Here is a 16704-nt window from a genome sequence, read left to right as displayed (position 1 = left end):
ATAGGTATTAGATTGTCTCAAATCTGCTCTGTAATGAAGTCCAGATGTTGAAATCAGGTGCGAGATTACACCATAAGGGAACGGATTTTCTTAATTTATTCGAATTTCAGTAGGCCTTGCGTTAGTGCCTTGTTCAGGCAATGCACCATGTGCCTTAAGCTCACGGTCACGTTACTGCTCTATGCTTAACGGAAATTCACTCACTCAATGTATTTTAATCTGCTCTTTCATTTACAGTAATGCTTTTGGGATTTTTATTTATTTTCCATATGTTTTCTTTGTGAATTTGCTTTCGCGCCACGTGGTCGGTTGGAGCAACCGCCGCATTGATAAATTGTAGTTTCGGTCTGATAATATATTGTACACGATGAATAATCATACGATAGTGAACGAGTGTAAAATAGGGAAGGAATAATCATGTGTGTCCATATTTTTCTGGGCTCTGTTGCCTACTGAAACTTGGCTATGTGGGTTGAACAGCACTGCAGTGATGTTTCTTGTGCACCCCCATAACGATCTCATTTGTTGGCGATGTTGTGCGTTAAGTAAAATACTCGTGCCACTAGCAAAAGTATCGGATTTTAATGCCCACTGATTTTACTCCATCCATCACAAAAAGTAGGTGGCAGTGAGTACCCCAGGCGAATTCTGGGTCATGAAAGCAAATAAAAGCTATATACTGCCTGTTAAGCCCTGTATAGGTACCTTCTGTAGTGGTTAAAAAAATGGGTTATCCGTTGCGTTCCAGTTTTTACCGGTTCATTAAAACCTTCCGCTAGAAATTATTAATACCCAGCAATAACTCGCAGGGGCCATTAATTTCGTGGTCCACACGAATTTAAGAAACCATTTACTGCAGACGGTAGCTTGCAGGAGCGGATGGACAGGTCAAAGCGAAGGTAACGTACCTACTTAGGTAGACTTTTACCACCACCAGTACTGGATGGTTACGTTGTACTATACCAAAGAAGACAGTAGCTACAAAATGTGAACAGTACCGAACTCTAAGTCTAATATCACATGCATCAAAAATTCTCATAAAATTAGTTCTGAAGAGAATTGAAGAGAAGGTGGAGGATATGCTGAGTGAAGATCAGTTTGGTCCAGAAGGGGATTGGGAACAAGAGAGGCGATTCTGGCACTAAGTGTCGTTATCGAAAGGCAATGACAGAAAAATAAACCAACTTGTATTGCCTCTGTAGACCTGGAAAAGGCATTTGATAACGTTATCTGGCAAGAGATGTTCAGAGTGCTGAGGAAAAGTGGAATAAAGTACAAAGACATCCATGTGATACTCAGTTTCTATAAGAATGAGGTGGCAGAGATTAGGGACTGTCACCAGGAACAAGAAGCAGATATTAGAAAAGGGGTAAGACAAGGATGTGCTATCTCTCCTCTTATATTCAATGCTTGCATCTAGGAAGGTATAGACCAAGTTCAAGAAACTGCTAAGGTGGGTATCAAAATTAGTGGGCTGAAGATAGACATGGTACGTTATGCAAATGATATTGCTATAGTCACGGAGACAAAAGAAGATCTATGGGAAGTCCTCAGAACAATGGAAAAAATTCTATGCAATCAGTGTGGAATGAGAATAAACAATAAAAAGACTAAAGTGATGGTATGCAGTACAGGAGCAGAATATGAAGGTCTGAGAATGAGAGTTGGAGGAGCGGAGCTGGAAGTCATAGAGGAATTTAATTACCTGGGAAGCAAAATCACAAGGGATGGTAGAAGCTGGAAAGAAATTGCGACCAGAATACAAAAGGCCAAAATTGCATTTAACTGGCGGAGGAACTTACTCACCAGCAACAACATCAGTCTGAAAATGAGGAAACGTATCATGAAAGCTTTAGTTTGGAGTGTGGCCAGTGTCAAACTTGGACAATTGGAAGAGAAGAGAGAAGATGGTTAGAGGCCCTGGAGATGTGGTGCTATAGAAGGACGACGAAGATCAGCTGGAGAGACAAAAAGTAACAAATGAAGAGGTGTTTAGAAGAGTACAGGAAACTAGATGTCTGTGGAGGCACATCTAAACAAGAAGAGACAAACTTTTAGGGCACGTCCTACGACACAACAAAATGATTGGAACAATAGCAGAAGGAGCTACTGAGGGAAGCAATCGGCGGGGGTGACCAAGGATATCACACATGCAACACATCATGAATGACGTTGGATGTAACACATACGTGGAAATGAAGACAAAGCCAGACAGAAGAGAGGAATGGCGCTGTGCTGCAAACCAACCTCAGGGTTGAACACTAAAGGAAAAGAAGACCAGTGTTAGAAGTCCGGGTGGGACAGTGGGTCCGTGTGATCCTGTGCACACTACAGATGAGGGCAAAGCAGCACCGACTCCACCAGGGCCACACCTATGAAAGAAGTGTGGTTGCGAAAAGCATTACTTGGCTATTGGCCACTGCACAGTCGTTAAAAATTCTCTTCGTCCACATCTCCATTCCATACTAAAGATGAAAATGCATTTGACGTAATTGTCAGAACATAGTTACACTTTGAGTATGTGAGCTGGATGGAAACACAGTAAGTTAGTTTGGCTGTACAGACTCACTTCCAAGTGATACAGTACCATTAATATCTGCAGGTGCATATAATATTTAGAGAAAAAGAAACTGTTTGGCTGGTGGATATTGGGTTTATTAGCTGGAACATCTTTCTTTCCATAATAAGAAAAGGAGTTTGTTATTAATTGCCTTTGTTTAGTAAAGAATATGAAGAATTTTTACTCCTCACTGTATGATGAAGCCGTATTATATGCGGAAATATTCACCAGTGTGACTGTAGAGTTATACAGTGTGACATAGAATTCCTGTTTTGTCTGGATGAATGGCCGTATTCTCTAAACGTAGAAAAATGTAAATTAATGCAGATAAGTAGGAAGAAAAATCCTGTAATGTTTGAGTACAGTGACAGTGCTGTGCTACTTGACAAATTCACATTGGTTAAATATCTACACATAACATTGCAAAGTGATATGAAATCTAATGAGCACATTAAAACAGCAGTAAGGAAGGTGGATTTTCAGCTACACTTTACTGGAAAAGTTTTAGGAACGTGTAGCTCACCTACAAAAGGAGACCACATATACAACATTAAGGCAACCCTATTCTTGAGTACTCTTAGAGTATCTGGCATCCTCAGAAGATAATATTAAAGAAAGACATTGAAGCAATACAGAAGCATTCCGCTAGATTTGTTACCAGTAGATTTGATCATCGTGAGACTGCTACTGAGACGCTTCATAAACTCAAATGGGAATCCCTAAAGGGAAGACGACACACTTCCCATGAAATAGCTACAGCTGCCTACAGAAAATTCTACAGTGACCAACATATATTTTGCATAAATATCACAAACACCAGATAAATTAGAGCTCTTGCGGAGGCACGTAAGCAATCGTTTTTTCCCTCGCTTCGAGTGGAATAGAAAAGGAAATCGCTGGTAGTGGTACATGGTATCCTCCACAATACAACATACAGCGGCATGCTGACTTATGTACATAGATACAGATGTAACACAGAGTTTTCGGAACAGTATCAGAATGAACGTATTGTCTTGTTGGGTCACTGTAGTGAAGTTGTCACGTGCCAATGGTGAACTGCCATGTTTCATTATTTGCATCAGTGCTATGAGGAATAAATACAAAGTCAAATACGGGTAATGCAGGAGTAGGTTTAATAATCAATAAAAAATAGGAGTTCGGGTAAGCTACTACAAACAACATAGTGAACGCATTATTGTGACCAAGATAGACACGAAGCCCACGACTACGACAGTAGTACATGTCTATATGCCAACTAGCTCTGCAGATGACGAAGAAATTGAAGAAATGTATGATGAGATAAAAGAAATTATTCAGGTAGTGAAGGGAGACGAAAATTTAATAGTCATGGGTGACTGGAATTCGATAGTAGGAAAAGGAAGAGAAGGAAACGTAGTAGGTGAATACGGATTGGGGGTAAGAAATTAAAGAGTAACCTGCCCGGTAGAATTTTGCACAGAGCACAACTTAATTATAGCTAACACTTGGTTCAAGAATCATAAAAGAAGGTTGTATAAATGGAAGAAGCCGGGAGATGTTGACAGGTTTCAGATAGATTATATAATGGTAAGCCAGAGATTTAGGAACCAGGTTTTAAATTGTAAGACATTTGCAGGGGCAGATGTGGACTCTGACCACAATCTATTGGTTATGAACTGTAGATTAAAACTGAAGAAACTGCAAAAAGATGGGAATTTAAGGAGATGGGACCTGGATAAACTGAAAGAACCAGAGGTTGTACAGAGTTTCAGGGAGAGCATAAGGGAACAATCGACAGGAATGGGGGAGAGAAATACAGTAGAAAATGAATGGGTAGCTTTGAGGGATGAAGGAGTGAAGTAGGCAGAGGATCAAGTAGGTAAAAAGACGAGGGCTAGTAGAAATCCTTGGGTAACAGAAGAAATACTGAATTTAATTGATGATAGGAGAAAATATAAAAATGCAGTAAATGAAGCAGCCAAAAAGGAATATAAACGTCTCAAAAATGAGGTCGACAGGATGTGCAAAATGGCTAAGCAGGGATGGCTAGAGGACAAATGTAACGATGTAGAGGCTTATCTCACTAGGGGTAAGACAGATACTGCCTACAGGAAAATTAAAGAGACCTTTGGAGATAAGAGAACCACTTGTATGAACATCAAGAGCTCAGATGGAAACCCAGTTCTAAGCAAAGAAAGGAAAGCAGAAAGGTGGAAGGAGTATATAGAGGGTCTATACAAGGGCGATGTACTTGAGGACAATATTATGGAAATGGAAGAGGATGTAGATCAAGATGAAATGGGAGATACGATACTGCGTGAAGAGTTTGACAGACCACTGAAAGACCTGAGTAGAAACAAGGCCCCTGGGGTAGACAACATTCCATTGGAACTACTGACGGCCTTGGGAGAGCCAGTCCTGACAAAACTCTACCATCTGGTGAGCAAGATGTATGAAACAGGCGAAATACCCTCAGACTTCATGAAGAACATAATAATTCCAATCCCAAAGAAAGCAGGTGTTGACAGATGTGAAAATTACCGAACAATCAGTTTAATAAGTCACAGTTGCAAAATACTAACGCGAATTCATTACAGACGAATGGAAAAACTGGTAGAGGCCGACCTTGGCGAAGATCAGTTTGGATTCCGCAGAAATGTTGGAACACGTGAGGCAATAGTGCCCCTACGACTTATCTTAGAAGCTAGATTAAGGAAGGGCAAACCTACGTTTCTAGCATTTGTAGACTTAGAGAAAACTTTTGACAATGTTGACTGGAATACTCTCTTTCAAATTCTGCAGGTGGCAGGGGTAAAATACTGGGAGCGAAAGGCTATTTACAATTTGTACAGAAACCAGATGGCAGTTATAAGAGTCGAGGGACAAGAAAGGGAAGCAGTGGTTGGGAAGGGAGTGAGACAGGGTTGTAGTCTCTCCCCAATGTTATTCAATCTGTATATTGAGCAAGCAGTGAAGGAAACAAAAGAAAAATTTGGAGTAGGTATTAAAATCCATGGAGAAGAAATAAAAACTTTGAGGTTTGCCGATGACATTGTAATTCTGTCAGAGACAGCAAAGGACTTGGAAGAGCAGTTGAATGGAATGGATACTGTCTTGAAAGGAGGATATAAGATGAACATCAACAAAAGCAAAACGAGTATAATGGAATGTAGTCGAATTAAGTCGAGTGATGCTGAGGGAATTAAATTAGGAAATGAGCCACTTAAAATAGTAAAGGAGTTTTGCTATTTAGGGAGTAAAATAACTGATGATGGTCGAAGTAGAGAGGATATAAAATGTAGACTGGCAATGGCAAGGAAAGCGTTTCTGAAGAAGAGAACTTTGTTAACGTCGAGTATAGATTTAAGTGTCAGGAAGTCATTTCTGGAAGTATTTGTATGGAGTGTAGCCATGTACGAAAGTGAGACATGGACGATAAGTAGTTTGGACAAGAAGAGAATAGAAGCTTTCGAAATGTGGTGCTACTGAAGAATGCTGAAGATTAGATGGGTAGATCACACAACTAATGAGGAAGTATTGAATAATATTGGGGAGAAGAGAAGTTTGTGGCACAACTTGACCAGAAGAAGGGATCGGTTGGTAGGACATGTTCTGAAGCCTCAAGGGATCACCAATTTAGTATTGGAGGGCAGCGTGGAGGGTAAAAATCGTAGAGGGAGACCAAGAGATGAATACACTAAGCAGGTTCAGAAGGGTGTAGGTTGCAGTAGGTACTGGGAGATGAAGAAGCTTGCACTGGATAGAGTAGCATGGAGAGCTGCATCAAACCAGTCTCAGGACTGAAGACCACAAGAACAACATCGGTCATAGGATGGCATTCATATATCATACAACCTTTACAGCGGCTTTGATGACCACCAGTACAGTATGTCGGCCCCATACAATGTCACCCCAAAACAGCAGGGAACCTCCGCTTCGCTGCAATCGCTGGACACTGTGTCTGAGGCGTTCAGCCTGACAGGGTTGCCTCCAAACTCGTCTGACGATTGTCTGGTTGAAGGCATATACGACACTCATTGGTGTGGTCCATTCAGAATGTAGTTGGTCCCATCTGTACCGCACTGCATGGTGTCGTGGTTGCAAAGATGGACCTCATCATGGACATCAGGAGTGAAGTTGCGCATCATGCAGCCTATTGTGCACAATTTGAGTCGTAACACGACGTCCTGTGGTTGTACGAAAAGCATTATTCAACATGGTGGCGTTGCTGTCAGGGTTCCTCCGAGCCGTAATCCGTAGGTAGAGGTCACCTACTGCAGTAGTAGCCCTAGGGCGGCCTGAGCGGAACATGTCATCGACAGTTCCTGTCTCTCTGTATCTCCTCCAAGTCTGAACAACATCGCTTTGGTTTACTCCGAGACGCCTGGACATTGCCCTTGTTGAGAGCCCTTCCTGGCACAAAGTAACAATGCGGACGCGATCGAACCCCAGTATTGACCGTCTAGGCATGGTTGAGCTACAGACAACGCGAGCCATGTACCTCCTTCTTGGTGGAATGACTGTAACTGACAGGCCGTCGGACCCCTACCATGTTATAGGCACTGCTCATGCATGGTTGTTTACAACTTGGGGCGGGTTCAGTGACACCTCTGAGCAGTGAATGGGACTGTGTCTGTGATACAATATCTACAGTGAACATCTATCTTCAGGAGTTATGGGAACCGGGGTGATGCAAAATTTTTTTCATGTGTGTAGTTATTCTGAGACTTCTTCTGCTATTGCGCCGATGTCAGTCAACAGCACTTCATAACGATCCATTCACTATTGCATACGGATGTCATATGATACATACTGGATGAGAGTAAGGTGGTGGATGGAAGGGGGCGCGAGCAGAGGAAGGAGAGGGGAGTGGGGGACCTTGTAACGTGTCGCCAGTGATCTTCGATATGACACGCACAGATGTGATATGACACAGGACAGAGAGTGCTGATGGATGCCGAGTCAACGTATTTTGCCAGATTATACACACACTGCCCGTCGGCCTCTAGCCCAACAAGCGAGCTAGCCACAACACATATTCTTACAAAGACAGGTCTCCAACGATGGGATCGACTTTATGTAGGTTAAGGTCCCAGATAAAACACCCAGCATCCATTCACCTTGGTGGACCCTCGGTTGCCAGTAATTAACGAAAAAAATATTTCGAAATTTTGTCTCATGCACTACAGTAGTAGTATTGTTAAACAGACTGTTGCGATAGCATAACGGTAACTATGCCATACTCACTTGCACAAGATGGAGAGTTCGAAACTCGTCAGGTGCTTTGAAACTTTTTATTGTTAAATCTTCATCGAAATGACTTTTATCGTTATTTTTTTTCAATAAACCTGAATGAAAGTGATTTTTTCAATTTTTGTTTCTTTATCACATTACTTTAATCAGTGTATTAATTGTTTCAGGTGTTGTATTTACTTCTTCCTCTCATTCTTTTCACTTCGAATCTTTGTGTATGTGAATTTCATTATTTTTAATTTGTCGATCATAATATTTAAACGCTTTAAAATGTCTTATTGTCATTCAAAAAAACAAAAGACGAAAAAAACCTTCTCCTATTGACTGTGGTATGGTGTCAAATATATTTTTCGTTACAAGATGCATTACTTTTTTTTGGATGGCAGTTGTCAAATAGACATTTAAAACGTAAATTCTTATTGCACTATGGACAAAACAACGCAGATGAAAATTTAAACCAAAGAACGGTTATAAGTAAAACTAATTCTAGCAAAATTAGGAATAACAATAACGAAGGCAATAACATGGACGAGAATATAAGACGATAAAAGGAAAGAAATTAAATCGAAATCAATAAATAACAATAATGAAATTCACATGCACAATTATCCCAAGTGGAAAAAGAATGCTAGGAAGAAAAAGTGAGAACAATTGCAAGAGTGAACATTCTAAATAAAATGACGTTACAAAGGAATAGAAAAATAAATAGTTTCATTTAAAACAATTATTTGAATAAAAACAACGAACAAAATGAATTCAATAAGGATTAAAAAACTGAAGAATTCGAAGTCTGTAACGAGATACGAACCTATTCAAAGCTGTAGTAGAGCTACTCACGAAATTCAGAATTTCTTTTCATCGATCACTCAGAGACGAGGGCCCACCTGTGTGAACGACTACAGGGTGTGATACCTTGGACCATCACTGTATAACGGTTTCAAAAAGTCGAGCCCACTTTTGGAACCATCTTCTAGTTAGTGACTCTTCAGAAGTGTGACCACACGTTGTATCATAGCGGCCACTCCTACCGATTTGCGCACACAACAGAAGCGATACAAAGAGTGCAGACGCGACTGTCGATAACATGTGCCACTCGGTTGTGTAGAATGAACACGGGAAGATGTGTCGGCGTGGAGGCGTGACAGAGAGAAAGCAGCTGTAGTGTTTTGACGTGCCCGTAGCCACACAGTGAATGAAGTTGCCTGATCTGTTGGCGTATCAATGCGTATTTTCCAACATGTCTGCAACGAATGATTTCCATCTCGCAAACATTTAATACGGCACAAAATTGCTACAAATCCGACAGAAATGTCAGCTGTTAGTGAATTTTTGTCCATCTCAGTCAGTTTTTGATCCATGATTGTGAACGGAATTCTGCACAGTGGAAAACTGGAGTAGGACACTTCGCGAAAGTCGGTCCCTCACAGCTGCACCTAAAGCTACACGTCATCCGTTAGCCACACAACGGCACAACTGGACATTAGATGACTGGAGAGTGTAGCACGTTCTGACGAGTTTCGACTTTGCCCCTTTTCGAACAATGCAGGCCGTTGATTGGACCGACGGCTCTACGAGGGGTGTAAGCTGCTGCCTGTGGACGGTATAGTTGAGACCAGAGTTGGTTCCGTGAAGTTTTATGGGTGTTTCTCCAAGCGCGGATTGCGGCCATTCAGTTACATTACCTCGAACACGAACAGTCACCTTTATTTCAACATTATCGATACCAAGTGCTTCGCATTCTCCTACACCTTATGATGTTTTCCCAGGGCAGGTCAAGTGCATTCCTGGGTACTTGAACGCTCCGGCAGTGTGTCGTACCTCGAATGGTCTGCTACATTACCCGATAGCTGTCCCAGAATACACGTCTGTAGCTGTTTGTGCAGTCATCATTCCCGCAGTCTGACAGCTTTTTGGCTCCCAAACATCCATGAGTGTGTCTAGTTTGATCTGCTATTCTTGAAGACACTCTTGGAATCTATCCCTTGACGAATTGAGGTGGTGCCACACAGTATTGGCTACGTGTTTACTGGGGATCACTAACATTTTGTTCGGTGCTCTTGAAAGCCTATCAACTTCCTACATTTTTGTTACTGAACAATCATTACTTGTGTTAGTGGAGGGAACGAAGGTCTCTGGAAGATCGACATAGTTTGTACAATGAAGAGCCAAAAGACTGGTATACGTGCCTAATATCGTGTAGGGCCCCCGCAAGCATGCAGAAGGGCCACAGCATGACATGTCATGGACTCGATTAATGTCTGAAATAGCGCTGGAACAAATTGACACCATTAATCCTGCAGGGCTGGCATGGACTTGACTGATGTCTGAAGTTGTGGATTCTGTAGGACTGTAAATAAATCTGTTAGAGTACCAGGGAATGGAGATCTCTTAGGAACAGCACATAGCAAGGCATCCCAGATATGCTCAATAATGTTCATGTCAGGGGAGTTTGGTGGCCATCGGAAACGTTTAAACTCAGAAGAGTGTTCCTGTAGCCACTCTGTAGCAATTCGGGAAGTGTGGAGTGTCCTTTGTCCTGCTCTAATTGCCCAAGTCCGTCGGAATGCACAGTGGATATGAATGGATGCAGGTGATCAGGCAGGACGCTTACATACGTGTCACCTGCCAGAGAAGTATCTAGACGTGTCAGGGGTCCCATATCACCCCAACTGCACACGCCCCACACAATTACAAGGGCTGCATCAGCTTAAACAGTCTCCTGCTGACATGCAGGTCTATGGATTCACGAGGTTGTCTCCATATCTGTACACGTTCATCCACTCGATACAATTTGAAACGAGACTCGTCGGACCAGGCAACACGTTTCCAGTCATCAACAGTCCAGAGACGGTGTTGATGGGCCCAGGCTAGGCGTAAAGCTTGCTGTCGTGCAGTCATCAGGTGTAGAAGAGTGGGACTTCGGCTCGGAAAGCCCGTATCGATGATGTTTCAAAAATCCAAAATGTGTGTGAGATCTAATGGGACTTAACTGCTAAGGGCATCAGTCCCTAAGCTTACACACTACTTAACATAAATTATCCTAAGGACAAACACACACACCCATGCCCGAGGGAGGACTAGAACCTCCGCTGGGACCAGCCGCACAGGATGATGTTTCGTTGAATGGTTCACACACTGATACTTGTTGATGCCCCAGCATTGAAATCGGCAGCAATTTTCGGAAGAGTTGCACTTGTGTCACGTTGAACGATTCTCTTCAGTCGTCGTTGGTCCCGTTCTTGCAGAATCATTTTCCGGGTGCAGTGATGTCGGAGATTTGATGTTTTACCGGATTCCTGATATTCACGGTACACGTCTAAAATGGTCGTACGGGAAAATCGCCACATCGTCGCTGCCTTGGAGATGCTGTGTCCCAAAGTTCGTGCGCCGACTATAACACCACGATCAGCAGTAAGCTATCTAATAACTGCGCCTGACACCTGTCTTATATAGGCGTTGCTGACCGCAGTGCCGTATTTTGCCTGTTTACATCTCTCTGTATTCGATTACGCTTGGCTATACCAGTTTCTTTTGCGCTTCATTGTATTACGGACAGCCAATTACTTATTCGTATGTTCTATTGTCTTCATTCACAAAGAAATCAATAAGATAAAAAGTTATTTCCGCAGCTGTTACAAGAACTTATTGAACGAATTGTGTGTAGTTCTTGTAGCGCAGACATTTATTTTTGTTATGATTTATCTGCCGTATAGAATTCGGTGAAGTGAAGCATCAGTTAGCTGTTACAAGCATTTCTGCTGCCTGCTAGATAGTTTTGTGGGTTGAGAAAATGTTATTGCTACATATTTTACTTTGTCCTATAATGTTGGAAGTGAAGAATGTGATAGTGTTAGCGTACAGGACACATAACGTCATACCTCTGGTGAGACAGGTAACACTGTCAGGTTCCAGAAACTGCATTCAACCGGTCTGTAGGTTATGGTACCCTCAAAAGCTTACCAGGCTCCTGTTTCTTTCTGCGTCTCTCCAGTAGAACGTAGCTCGATTTGAATTAATTGTGCGATCCTGTCTTTATGAATATGAAATGTGAGGACAATATTTTATATTCTTATGAATTATTTTGGTATTCTTGTTAAGGAATTCCGTATGAATTCCATCTGAAATGATTTCAATTTGATAAGATTTTTTACAAGACAGGAGAGTAAAGTAATCATCGAAACATAGGTAGAGCTAAATATGTAAGCAAGTCTAGAGGAAATAAGGAATAAACTCCAGAGATCATCAGTTGAGGCAGAACGAAAGACTAATAAAAAGTAATTAAGCTCAGGAGTGGGTACCCACCGCGATGTGATTTCAGAATACCGGTATACGGAATGTACACCATGTGATCAAAAGTATCCGGACACCTGGCTGAAAAAGACTGAAAAATTCGTGGCACCCTCCATCGGTAATGCTGGAATTCGATATGATGTTGGTCCACCCTTAGCCTTGCTGACAGCTTCCACTCTCGCGGGCATATGTTCAATCAGGTGCTGAAAGGTTTCTTGGGGAATGGCAGCCCATTCTTCATGGAGTGCTACACTGAAGTATCGATGTCGGTCGGTGAGGCTTGGCGTGAAGTTGGCGTTCCAAAACATCGCAAAGATGTACTTTAGGATTCAGGTCTGGACCCCGTGCAGGCCAGTCCATTACGGGGGCGTTATTGTCATGTAACCATTCCACTACAGGCCGTGCGTTATGAACAGGTGCTCGATCGTATTGAAAAATGTAATCGCCATTCCCGAATTGGTCTTCAACAGTGGGAAGCAAGAAGCTGCTTAAAGCATCAATGTAGGCCTGTGCTGTGATAGTGCCACGCAAAACAACAAGCGGTGCAAGCCCCCTCCATGAAAAACACGACCACACCATAACAGCACCGCCTCCGAATTTTACTGTTAGTACTACACACGCTGGCAGATGACGTTCACCAGACATTCGCCATAACCGCACCCTGCCATCCGATCGCCACATGTACCGTGATTCGTCACTCGACACAACGTTTTTCCACTGTTTAATCGATCACTGTTTGCTCCTTACACACTCACCTGACCACATGCGAGGTCCGTGAGTTCCGTGGAGCTCCCCATTCTGCTCTCTCACGATATATAATGACTACTGAGGTCGCTGATACGGAGTACTTGGCAGTAGGTGGCAGTACAATGCACCGAATGTGAAAAACATATGGTTTTTGGTGGTGTCTGGATACTGTTGATCACATAGTATATCGTCCAATATTTGAAAAAAAAGTAAACTTGAAAATCTGTCAGAATCTTTTTCAATGCGTATATACACCTTCTTAAATAAACTGTCAACTGCATGATGTGCATACCAGTTATATTAAATTTTACATTTCTTTCTGGTATATGGAATCCATACGACATTTCAAGGACTGCCAATTGAAACATCGTGGCTTGTGAGATTGGAGCAGCATTTAAAACAATGAAGACTATTAACCTTTATTTATTAAAAAGTAAATACACTGTACTTCCTTACTTCAGCTGTACACAAGGTGCTATGCTAGGCCACTATCTGTGCACAACCATTGCTGAAGAACCTGTTGATCAGCCTCGGCCCCATGCTGAACCTGTTAACAACGTAAGCATAAGTGTTTACAATGACGAATACGTAGTAACATTTCCCCTTAATAAAACAACAGATATTGGAATGGATTTTAAAAGTCGAAACTGAAACTACTACTGTAAAGTTCGAGCACATATGTAGTAATTATCAATGAAGTTCTATACCACAGAATTAAACGACTTTATTTGGAAAAGTTTACCGACGAGGCTCAGTGGTGCGACATTGAGCTCGCATCCATGATCACAGCCTTTTGAATCCCAACTATGGCATCCAGATTCAATTTTTCATCGGTTTCTCTGAATCTCTTAGGGAAACTGCAGGCAAGGACACAGCCGATTTGCTACCTCTTGTTTCTTTTTAATGAACATTCTTCTGACTGGCTTGATGCGGCCCGCCACGAATTCTTTTCCTGTGCCATCCTCTTCATCTCAGAGTAGCACTTGCCACGCATGTGCTCAACTATTTGCTAGAAGTATTCCAGTCCCTCTAGTCTCCTCTAGTCTACTCTAGTACCATGGAAGCCATTTACTTATCTCTTAACAGATGTCCTATCATCTTGTCTCTTCTTCCTGTCAGTGTTTCCCACATATTCCTTTCGTCTCCGAGTCTGTGCAGTACCTCTACCTAATTTTCAACAATCGTCTGTAGCGCCACATTTAAAATGCTTCGATTCTCTTCTGTTCCAGTTTTCCAACAGTCCAAGTTTAACTTTCATACAACGCTGTGCTCCAAACGTACATTCTCAGATATTTCCACCTCAAATTGAGCGCTATTTTTGATACTAGTAGATTTCTCTTGGTCGGAAAAGCCCTTTTTGCGTGTGCTTGTCTGCTTTTGATATCCTCCTTGCTCCATCCGTTATTTGTTACTTTACCAGAATTCATTTACTTCGTGACCATTAATCCTGATTTTAAGTTTCTCGCTGTTTTCATTTCTGCCACTTATCGTTACTTTTGTCTGTCTTCGATTTACTCTCAATCCACATTCTGTACTCATTAGACTGCTCATTCCATTCAGCATACGCTGCAATTCTTCTGCACTTTAACTCTGGATACCAATCTCATTATATCATTGGTATCCTTTCAACTAGAATATTAACCCCCCCCCCCCCCTCGCGAACCTCTCTTTTATTTCAATCAGTACTTCTTGCTTATGCAGATTAAACAGTAGGGGTGATAGATAACATCCTTGTCTTCCACCCCTTTTAATAGAAACACTTCGTTTTTGGTCGTCCACTCTCATTATTCCCTCCCGGCTCTTTCATATATTGTACATTACCCGTCTCTCCCTATAGCTTAACCCTATTTTTCTCAGAATTTCGAACATCTGGCACCACTTTACATTGCCAAATGCTATTTCCAAGTCTACAAATCCTATGAAAGCGTCGTGATTTTTCTTTAGTCTTGCTTCCATTATCAACCGCAACGTGAGAATTGCCTCTCTGGGGCCTTTGTAAGGTGTCCACATTTTTCGGACCTTACATAAGCTTCATACGTATGATACAGAATAAAATCCCCAGAAAATATCTCTATATTTTCAACAGGAAGTAATTTGGCAATCTCATGTACTGAATAACAAAACGATGTCTACCCTTATAACGACAGGGGCATGCCCAAATGAGAAAGTGAACGGAGTTTGGAGAGCAGTGCAAGTGGCTCATGGCATTGGGAAACCCAATTAACATTAACAAAAGAAGGTCCAACTGCAGTGCAGAAAGAAATAAGGTGAGTACAATACAGTACTTTTTAGAATAAACACAGCCGAGACTGTGGGTAAATTGTGATACTACATTAACGAGGATAGCAGCGACCCAAGCAAGAAAAATAAGAATTCACATATAACGAGGAAGCAGTTGGCCAAAGCGATACTGTGTGACGGAGTAGAACCGCGGTGGGGAGAGTAACGTCATATAAAAGAATTTTGAGAATTAAGTTAACACACAGAGAGCTCTGGTCTCGTGATGGGATACTCACATGCGTGTGGTAAAAGTAGCGAAGACGTTGAGACTCAAACTTTACATTTGCGAAGTGAGGGTGGTATGTTTCACGTATCCTGGCGACAAACGTAAAGCGGCAGTGCATATTCCTGTGGGAATTTGTGGGGGCTGAGATTTGTGCATGTCGCTCCATCCCATAGCGAGTGTGGAATTGCTATTAATTTCGACTAGGGAACATTTAACAGTGTACGGAATGGAGGGAAGTTAAGACTGATTTAATTCAGTCAAAGCCAGAGTAGGGAATTAGCGTTTCAGATCCAGCACGGAGACAATGCCGCCACTGTTTCCGATCGGTAATGTACCAACACGCTTTAGGCGAGTTAAAATGTTGAGTCGATATTTGCTCACTCCAACCTGCGTACGTTTCGAATATAGAAGTTCAAGAGTACATGATAGTTTTGATTACTTAAAAAGATAAAGTTCATTAACCACCAACTTAGCCCATTGGTCATGTACAACAAGGTAGAAGTAAATATCATTGATAAAGGTTTAATTGTTTCATTTTCATACATATAGAGATAAAGTTTTAGTAATCACGTATTCAATGTCTACAGGGTAACTGATTTGTTGGGAGTTGAAAGTAATTAAATCTTTTTGTATTTACCATATGAACCTTATAAGGTTTGATAATTTAAAATGTAGAATGAGAAAGGGAGAGGTTGTGTTATAATTTTAGGATAAATCTTAAACTTGTCATATATAGTAATTTGTGTATTCTTGTAACGTCACAGTGGCATTTTAATTAATTTTAGACAGGACCAAAATTTGCAGCTATGTGGTGTGCCTTTTTACCACCCTGGGCTTGAGATGACAGTTAAGATTGTGTCGGTACAAACCCCCGTTACTAGATGGGCGTTTCTAATAGGCAAGGACAGTTTTGTGGAGAATCCCGGAAGCGCGCGCCGCGCCCGCGCCAGATTTGCAGAGGTCGGTGTTCGCGGCCGCAGCTGGGGGCACTGTTTGGTTTTCTGCGCATTACACGAGAACTATGAAGAGCGTTGCTGCAGTGGATTGTGGTCTGCAATGTGCACCTTCTGAAAGATCGATGTTGATTTAAAGTGACGAGACGAAAAAGTTATAGCAACCTCAAAATCGGTTAATATCACGAATACTGAAAGATTAATAAAAATAGTATACAACAACATACAAGGACGAGCGGGCACTCATTAAAAACGTTTCGTCATAGCGGATCGAGTGCCGTAGTCATACGTTAAGATTCATAAATAATTAAGCTCGTAAAGAGCAATAAACAATGTGTGATGGGAAACTGTTTATAAAATCATCATCATCATCATCATCATTTAAGACTGATTGTGCCTTTCAGCGTTCAGTCTGT

The 16704-nt window shown here is 41.8% G+C and overlaps 1 protein-coding gene across 1 annotated transcript in view; it reads right to left on the bottom strand.

The window, feature by feature from the left end:
* Positions 1 to 13222: 13222 nt before the first annotated feature.
* LOC126426927 (uncharacterized) overlaps positions 13223 to 16704 on the bottom strand; it is a 163063-nt gene continuing 159581 nt past the window's right edge. Inside the window, exon 6 of the mRNA XM_050089034.1 lies at positions 13223 to 13376. Coding sequence (XP_049944991.1) covers positions 13354 to 13376 — 23 coding nt within the window. The 3' untranslated portion in view covers positions 13223 to 13353. The remainder of the gene's footprint in view (positions 13377 to 16704) is intronic.

Source organism: Schistocerca serialis, chromosome 11 (assembly GCF_023864345.2).
Source record: "Schistocerca serialis cubense isolate TAMUIC-IGC-003099 chromosome 11, iqSchSeri2.2, whole genome shotgun sequence".
Taxonomy (NCBI): Eukaryota; Metazoa; Arthropoda; class Insecta; order Orthoptera; family Acrididae; genus Schistocerca; species Schistocerca serialis.
This window is presented reverse-complemented; position numbering and strand designations above follow the sequence as displayed.